The 9,491-nt window shown below is 40.3% G+C and overlaps 1 protein-coding gene across 6 annotated transcripts in view; it reads left to right on the top strand.

Moving 5' to 3' along the window:
• LOC102313061 overlaps positions 1-8,889 on the top strand; it is a 51,909-nt gene extending 43,020 nt beyond the window's left edge. For 4 of the 6 annotated variants that reach the window (XM_042215890.1, XM_042215891.1, XM_042215887.1 and 1 more), the window contains 3 exons: positions 903-1,465; positions 2,065-2,156; positions 4,846-8,889. In XM_042215890.1, the coding sequence (XP_042071824.1) occupies positions 903-1,465; positions 2,065-2,156; positions 4,846-4,935 (745 nt within the window). In that variant the 3' untranslated portion in view covers positions 4,936-8,889. Of the gene's footprint in view, positions 1-902; positions 1,466-2,064; positions 2,157-4,203; positions 4,353-4,815 lie in introns of those variants that run through there. The other 2 variants (XM_042215888.1, XM_042215889.1) reach the window with 2 other exon arrangements.
• The last annotated feature ends 602 nt before the right edge of the window (positions 8,890-9,491 follow it).

Raw genomic sequence — 9,491 nt, 5'->3', positions numbered from 1 at the left:
CATCTTGAGGAGTTTGCCCCCTCACATATACTAATGTGCCACAAACAGGACTTTAATATCACCAACCATTCCCATGTTATTACGGTGTATTCATATAAATGGCCCACCCTGTAGATAGAATTGAAGATTAACTATAAGGAGTAGGAACTGTTTTTTTTCTGATTGCAGGGTATTCAAGTTTGGGGAATACCCTGTTAGAACTAGATTTTTCAAGTGATTTTGATGGACCTGAGTGTGAAATAAGGATACTGCCCTTTTGTATGTGCTTGTCAGTCATAAAGTGTCTACATTTTTGTCTATTTTACTTTATTGGAGGCCACCATTTACAATATCTATATAATATTAATTTTATTCAATGAGAAACTGAAACGATAAACTCATCAGGAAAGTGTTTACTGAGGCCATGGGTCAAGCATGCTGACTCTTGAGTTACCTCCTGCTGGCCATTAGAAAACATGCAGGTTAGCAGCACTTTCACATCGATGTTCATTTTTACGCAGACCCCTAATAAAAGTTGACATTAAAGTTGCCATGGTGTCTGTGATAGCAAGCATTTGTCTATTTATTTCTCTTCGTTAAGCTCTGGTTTGGCTTCCATCAAATGTAACTGTTAGTGTCCCAGTGAAGGTTGTACATGTTTGTTTATTGTTGGGCAGGTAATCATTTGATTAAGCTTTTAAGAAGTGAAATCTAATTAAAATTGCTGTCTGTACCCATCACCCTACAACCAAAATAAACCCAACCTATTGAGTTAAAAGAAGTGCATAGAAGAGTGATAGTTCTACTGTAGAAACACATTTTAGACAGAATAATTCAGAAAGGATTCTGACTATTTGTCAAAATGACCCAAAACCCCTCCATTCAAAACACTTAACATTCACATTGTTCTTTTCTGTATGCAGGCCATCCAGCTTGCAGACAGGACGATCTCCACCCAGACCTCCAGCCTGCCGCACCCCGACACTCTCCATCTCCCCAACTCCTTCCTGTTCCTCGTCCCTTCCCCGATCTGTCTACCATGAAATGACAGCTAACAATGTCATCATCCTGGAGCCTGATTCCTCTAGCCCCGCCTCCAGGAATCGTCTGCTCTCTTCTGCAATCGGCGGCCTTTCCGATTGGCCAGCAAATTCAGATGCAGTGCCTTCCGCTAATGTCATTGTTGTAGAAACCTCCAATCTGATCATTCGCAGTGCGTCTGAGTTCTGCCTAAGCTCCACCCAACTGTCCGTGGAACCGCAGGAGAGCACCTTCACGTCAAATCCTTTTTTCAAGCTGCGCTCACTCAGCAGCCAGTCACTGGTGGAGCAAGAGATCAGGATGGTGAGGCAGAGGGAGGAGGAGTGGAAAAGGCAGAGGGAGGAGATGTGGAGGAGGAAAAGAGAGGAGGAGTGGAAGAGAGGGAGAGAGCGGTACGATACTGTTTTGGTGTCTCCGGGTCTGAGTGATAATGTTACGTACAACGGTATGTATCATCCACACAACTAAAACACTAATGATGTAGGAAGCACACAACCTAACATACTAGAAACCTTTTATTTTATTGTAGATTTATTCAAATGAGTCAGTGTTTGAATGTGTTTGAATGTAAGACTGTGTGCTTAGGCATAGATAGGTAAAAGAGTCCACATTTAAGTTTCTAACAAATTTCTCTTTCTCTTTCTGAGTGCGAGATCTCGCAAAAGTCCGTCTTAATTTTTTTTTCTCCCATGTCCCCTGCGGGGCTCCGTATGTTCATGATGTTAGCCAACACTAACAGTTTTCACTGCTGAGTGAAAACAACAATTGCTAAGTCAAACAGGTCAACAGCACAGTGTTAATCTGTTACCAATATGACACATAAATCAGCCTTTGATGTATGCTTCACCACTAAAGGCTTTAATGAGGACTCCCTTTTTTATGATTGGTGACATCTTGGGAAAATTTCCCAACAAGCATCTATAAGTGTTTCCGGATCTGAAAAGAAATGTTAGAAAAATGTCTTATAGACTGTGTAGTTCTCAATTAGGCCCTAATTCATATATGCTGATGATGCTGTGGGAACTTCCTCTGTTTTGATACCAGTGTCAGTGGTTCCAGACAGAAGCGTCTCCTCCCCGTCATCCCCCTCCAGGACCCGCAAAATAGAGCGATCCAGTTTGTCTTGTGACCACAAGGTTGGCAGACTCACACACACATTCATATGCATGCACTCTACAGCTGTTGTAGAAGACAAAGTTGTGTCAGCACCAAAGTCTGGAAATCATTATGCACACCTCTAATACAAATGAGCATGTTTCGTCTTATTCAGTTGAATGAAACCACTTGACGTTCATATATAGTTCATATATAGTTCATATATAGTACCCCAGCACTGACAGTATCTTATGTTTCAAGTCATACAAACAGCTTATGACCCTGGATATCATTGCTCCTCTGAAAAGAAGAGATGACTGTCTCTGATATAATGCATAAAAATTTTTAAGCATACAGCTTCTAAGGCTTTGCACTCATTTACAGGATCCTTATTTGACCTGTAAAAACTTTTTTAAAAAGATGTTTGGGAAGTTAGGACATTTTCCTGTTCGTCACTAATAGGGCTGCCACAAACGATTATTTTGATAGTCGGCTGGTCACCAGTTATTTTTGCGATTAGTCGACTAATCAGATCATCATCCATTGGACGTAAAACGTACAGCTTATTGCACCAGCATGAATCTGCTCTCATATAACTATCATTAGCTTACAGCTTGAAGTGTTTCAGGTGTGTGCTAACTAAAAATAGATAGATAGATTGTCTCGGTGGAATTTAATAAACTCAGCCGTCTGCTCCTTGCTATCTAAAATATAACAGGACACTGGAGGAGTAAACTCTCGACCATCTCACACTTCTGTTTAATCAGTCTTCTGACGTTTGTGAAAATTATAGCAAATAAAACTGAAAAAAGCCAAACAATAAAATGTTTAAGTTATCTAAGTGACTTACATCATGTTTAACCTGAGTAGCGAAAGATCGTGTGGGTTTGAAAGCAATGTGCCGGGAGTTTGCTGTTCTCGTCGGCTCTAGTGAGCCTTGAACTCCCGGTCAGCTATCGAGCTGGTGGGTAACAGACGTCTCCGAAAACGTCACTTTTACAAATATGTGATGTCTTGATAAACCGAACAGATATTTGAAGTTTACACAGCTACATTCTCACCTGAAAATATGTTAAAAGTTTATTTTGTGACCCAGACAGAGTAATAAGAGTAATATTAAAACTAAGTATGCTGCCATTGTTGGAAATGCTATGAATTCTGGGATAGGTTGGGCAACGAAGGATACTCCTTCAAATCGGAGGAAATGAAGGACGCATTTGTCGGCCGCATTTGGAGAAGTCTACGAATTTGGACAGCCTTCGTCGTGTTGTCACGTATTTGGCCTACAAATGCGGCCTCAGGAGGATGCAGCCTCTGAATTTGGACACAGCTACGATACCGGAGTTGCTTCTTCTTCTTCGGTGTTTAACGGCAGCTGGCATCCTTGTACATGCAGTGCTGCCATCTTCTGTTTCAGTCCGTTATTACACACTTAAATCGTACTACTTATTCCTGCGTCTTTCAGGATCTTGCAAAGCTTCAAACGACGCGCTGACTATTAAATTAGTGGCAGCCCTAGTCACTAATAACAAGAACAACCCTGAGTTTGTTTTTAGCACCGGAGCCAGGCTGACAGAGAGTCAGAGCTAAATTGAGGTTTTCTTTTAACTTTAACGAGAAATTCTTCAGAAATAAAATTTTAACCATCAGAGAAAAAATAATTCATAGCTGCCCCATATGAAGTGCATTAAATGCAGGAACTTTAATAACTGCTTACTTTACCTAGGCTCTTCCTCTCTTATCATCTTTCTAAGTTGACTAAACCATGAATGCGCCTCAAACAATTTTCACTATTATTTAATGCTTAAATATGATTATTCTATCTTCATCAGCAGATTATGTACCACAGGCTTCTAAGGTGGCCACAAACAAATGATTTCTAAACTTTCTTTTATTTTAAAATAGAGTTGCTGTCAAACAGTTAAATGGTCATTTCCAAAGTAATGGTTTATAGAGTGCATGATAGCAGAGAATGTAATGATGCTGTTTAAACTGTCACTCTGACTTTCGTTTGTACATCACCCATTGTATATGTCATACACATTGTTTCACTCATTTTTTACCCTACCTTTCTGACTCATCCATCAGTTGGATTGATCGCACCTTTCATTCACCAGTTCACAATTTAGCAAATATATTCATTATTTACCTCATTTCATCAAACCATTACACCTGCATCACTTTATCCAGCATTTCTGTTACATCTTCTCTTCATTTTTCTTTCTCTCTAATGTCCATCACATAACTCCATCACATCCATCCATCATCCATCCATCCATCATCCATCCTCATCCATCCATCCATCCATCCATCCATCCATCATCCCATCACATCCATCCATCCTCCATCCATCATCCATCCATCATCCCCATCCATCCATCCATCCCCATCCATCATCCATCCAACCCATCATCCATCCATCTCATCCATCCATCCATCATCCATCCATCACATCCATCCATCCATCCATCATCCATCCTCCATCCATCCATCCATCAATCCATCCATCCATCCCATCATCCTCATCCATCATCCATCCATCCACTCCATCATCCATCCATCCATCCATCCATCATCCATCCATCTCATCATCCATCCATCCATCCATCCATCCATCCATCCATCCATCCATCCATCCATCCATCCATCCATCCATCATCCATCCATCCTCCATCATCCATCCATCCATCTTTGCTCCAGTGGTTCAGCTGAGTCTTCCCCTCCCTCCAGTTCCCTCCTTCCCTCTCTTCAGTGCCTCGACAGCAAAATGCCATGGCACAACGATGGGAGGCCTCCCTACTAGCCAATCAGAAGAAGTAAGCAACGGTACTGCTCAGCTGTCAGACATTGTAAAAGCGAAAATCAAGTCCCCTGCCTGTTTCTTCCTTAGTTTTGCTCTCAGTCAGTCCCGTGTATCAGCAGCCAATGTGTTTTACAACATTTGTCAGAGCTATGGGTTATAGCTCAAATGTGGGTTTTTCACCTGGACACCACAGAAGAAGAGAACTGTTTCTCGGTTTCAATGATTTCAGTAATTTACCTGAGCTGGTTTTCTCACAATGTCTCAGTGGCTTTAAAAGTCAGACTATCTAAAAGAGTCCGACACATTGGACCTGCCTGTAACGTCACTTTTTCCTTTATATAATAATTCCTGTGGACAGATTACCTAAAGCTGTATAACAAACATAAGTATATATAAGTCTTAATCTGCAGTCATGCTAATCCCACTGGTTTTAACATGTGATATTTAATGTGAATTTTCACATTTTAACATTTGTGATTTTCTCCTCGATATATGATATTTACAGCACTTTGATAACTAGATATGGCTGAGCTAAGGCACTAGTAGAACTATTTATTGACATCTGTTTTATGTGAATGACTGACTCGAATGCAGTGATTTTCAATTTTACTTCTTGGCAGTCACATGCTCGATTTTAATGACTTTATATGTGAAAATATTGTAGCTATGCATTGCAGAGATGCAGACAAGATGTTGCATGTTGTTTTCTTCACAATAACAGTTCATGTATTTTAAAGGTGCCACGCCAAACTTTGAAAATCACTGCCTTAATGAAGTGTTACAATGAGCCATTGATCCAAACAGTTTGGATGTCCCAGGTTTCCTAAAGAGCTACTTTTGCTTCTTTGATGAAGGTCAGCTGTTAGCACAGGTTCTGATCAGTGTGTTAAATATACACTCTACCTTCCTTTAGGCCCTTATTGGCACACGTGTCATTTTTGAGGAAAGCTGTTAGTGTTTTAAACAGTTTAGGTAGCTTCTGTTAAGTGGCTGCATGATCTCGATGAGAGCAGCTCATAAAGGGAAATTTGCCCTTGCATGATGGATCCTCCCCCTTTAGTTTTAAACATTAATAGTTTGCCTTTGGCATCCACACTGTATTGTTTTCATCCTCTCAGTAGTTGGCCTACAGCCTTTTTACTTTAGGAACCAAAAGAAAATGTGTAATTTCTGCTCTGCAACCTGTGTTGTTGTGTGTGCCACAGGCTTTTTTCCATCATGAGCCTAGCTATCCCCCGAGAGTCCAAGGTATAAGGACGGAGTCTACTCTTATCTAGACTGTAGATAAGTTAATTAGTTTAGGTTAACTTCACACCATCATACAAAAAATGGACATCATAGAGCCTGTGTTTCATCCTGAAGTAAAGCAAATAAGGAACAAAGATGTATCTCAGGAAAAGGATTACTGTGCAATGGAACTGAAGAGAAGTGAAAAAGTTAAAAGAGGACAACAGTTATTCGAATATGTTGCCAGATAGCTTGTAGCTAATGCCTCACCAACAACTTCCATCTATAAAATGGATGAAAGATCTCAAGCTGAAACAAACGTTTGCACGGCTGTGTCCCCGTGCTGTTTGAGCTTTATAATCATCCCCAGACAAACACGCTTCTCTTGGAGTGATACAACCTGGCCAAACCCTGTATGGCTCCACAGTTATGGAGGCGAGGGCTCGTCATAGCTCTGACCACAAGATCTAGTCAATATTTTTACAGATTTTTATCGCCTGTCTTGATTCTTACAAAGAGAGATTTATCGTATTGTATTTTTGCTGCATATATTTATGAACTGAGCAGTGCTTATAAATTCTTAAAACTTTTATTTGTAAAAGGTTTATAACATATTGTGATGGTAAGATTATTGAAAACTTTCGATGTTTTTTAGAAGCTGATATTTCCGTGTGGTGTGTGCGTATGTGCACGAGTGCATACCAATCCATCCTCCTTACACATGGGACTTACACATGAGTGGCTCTGGCTTCTGCAGTATGACTCCAGAGTACGTCCACTAGTTTGGATAAAAGGTGCGTTCAAGTCAGCTCAGGATGCAGGATTTCTCTGTCACGGGGAACAACACCAGACAGGAATGCAGCAGATTGTTTGGGATCACTTTATTTTAGCTGTGCTACACTGCAGTGTATTACTGAATAAACTATATTACAGTATCTCAAACTACCTAGCTAAACCTGCGAGTCACTGTGCAACCTGAAGCTAGATCCACAGCTCAGTAGATTATAGTAGTTTGGCTTACCTTTTCTTTACCTTCTGCCCCACCTTCCTAATATTTAAATCCTACATTTACAACTTTTTATGACAATGTTAAAGTAATACTACTTTTCAAGTGCTGAAGGTGTTGTTAGATACTATAATTAGCTTTGTATCCACACTAGGTGTTATAGTTTCAACTTGAAATTGAAGGCGACGCTTTAAGTACCTTAAATAGAAAGATTGCTAACAGAAGGCTGCAAAAAAACTTTCCCACTGAGTATTTTTCACCAGCCACTCTGATCAGTATGCTGGTGGTCATTTTTTAAATAAGACAGAGGTCCATTTTTAGGTGCTTGATTGACATGCTCCGTCTTGTGTGATTAACACACTGGCCAGTTACTAATAAACATAAGGAACTATGTTGTTCAGATTTTTCACTCAGTTAATATTTTCCTTTAAATCCATGTAGCAATATTAGTGCTCAAATGTTAACAGTGCATTTGGCTCTTTGGTGATGTATCTCCTCCAATCAGCTTCCAGCTGTTAACCGCCTACTCCACCGCACTGCACATATTCTGACAATGTTAACCTCCACCTGAAAAGATGGTGTTGACCACAAAACCATCACTGGCTTCAGTTAAGCTGTAATATAACAATAACGGCCGTAGTGAACATCATCAGCTTTTATGCCCATCTTTATATACAGTCTTTATACACACCCTTGTGGAACAGCTAAAAGCTGGAAAAGCTTTTGACTGGAAAGCAAGAATTCTGGAATGAAAGTAGACGACTTCAATCCAAAGATAATGCTGACTGGCGTCTGACCCCTGACCCTGGATACACTGTCAGTGACTCGTGGAAATGAAGCAGTAGCAACCATGCTACAAAAAAAATAGTCCTAATTTAATAAACCTGTCACAACTATTCTTTTTTTTTTCCTCCCCAAAACATTCAGTTTGCCTTACTCCAAAATATACGGTTAAGGTAGGTCTACCACCTACGATGGCTCAGACCTTTTTAGATTACCAGGATAATTAATACATCAGTGTTGTCCATCTAAAGATTTTTGTTGGAGATTTAGTTCAATTTTATTTATATAGCATCAAACAACACTGTAAGGTAGACCCTACAATAATAATGTCGGATTATTCACACATATATCAGTTATTACTGCTAGAAATGGCCTTTTGCTGACCACATATTGGAAACTGAAATACAGAAAACAAATGCAACTAAAAATTCAACTCAAAGTGCAAAATGTACACCCCCACCCCCTGATCAGAGGTCACAGAGGTCGCAGACTGCACTTAGATGCTGTGTTAATGCTTTGGGAAGTCTGAATATGCTGCTTAAATCTCTGTGTTATGAATTCTGAGATGTGTTGAATGCACTCTGTGAGAACAGGATGAAGGGTCAGCATGTTTCTGTGTTGCTGTGATACTGTATTATAACCTGGATTACACTGTACTGTGCACTCAGTGATCAGCCTGTAATTTCAAGGATTTGAGTCCACATCCACACCTGGCTGCAGTTTTACTTTAAGTTTTGTTGTTTTTGCATTTAATTTTGTTTAGTTTTGGAAATAAATTGAATTTAGATTTCAGATGTACTTCTGAGCTGGTGCAAAGGTCCGATCTTCAGTGTGGAGTCACAGATGTTTCCCTCATACGTGTTATTTATGTGTATTAGTTTGTTTGCATCCACATTCACTCATTTATTATTGCCAAATAAAGGTGTGGTGATCTTAAATAAAGCATAACTCCTGAGTGGTGCTCAGCGTTTCTTTATTCTCCATCAACCACATTCACCTACACAACTAGAAACACCAAGTAAACGAAGTAAGTGAACTGCTGCATTGTATATTTAGTAGGGTGCAACGATATTCGTATCGATATTGAACCGTTCGATACAGTGCTTTCGGTTCGGTACGCATATGTATCGAACAATACAACATTTGTAATTTATTTTATCAACTTTCCTTCTGACGATGCTGTCTGTGTTGAGCGCTCAGTGAATCTGTGTTCGACTACTCCGCCTAGGCTGCACTGTCGAGCGCAGATCCACTGAGCGCTCAACACAGACAGCATAGTCAGAAGGAAGAGCGCAGGGCAAGCTAGCGAGACAGAAGTTAAGCTCTCCTTGCAACAGGCAAATTGAACCTCATTCAGATCTGGCGTTTGGAATTATTTTGGTTTTCATGTGACGTATGACCCTGAAGGTAAGCGAGTCATGGACTAAAGTAAAACAGTATGTTGGATGTGCCATGCAATGCTCAATTACATGGGTGGGAACTAGTGTGTTAGCGCAGTTAGCTCGTTAACGTGTTGGCCGTCTAGCCCCATGCACGGAGCGATCGGCGGTAGCTCGT

Source organism: Haplochromis burtoni, unplaced genomic scaffold, assembly GCF_018398535.1.
Source record: "Haplochromis burtoni strain Fernald_Lab_line unplaced genomic scaffold, NCSU_Asbu1 Contig_859, whole genome shotgun sequence".
Classification (NCBI taxonomy): domain Eukaryota; kingdom Metazoa; phylum Chordata; class Actinopteri; order Cichliformes; family Cichlidae; genus Haplochromis; species Haplochromis burtoni.
The sequence above is the reverse complement of the archived record's forward strand: the minus strand, read 5'-3'. Positions and strand labels throughout refer to the sequence as shown.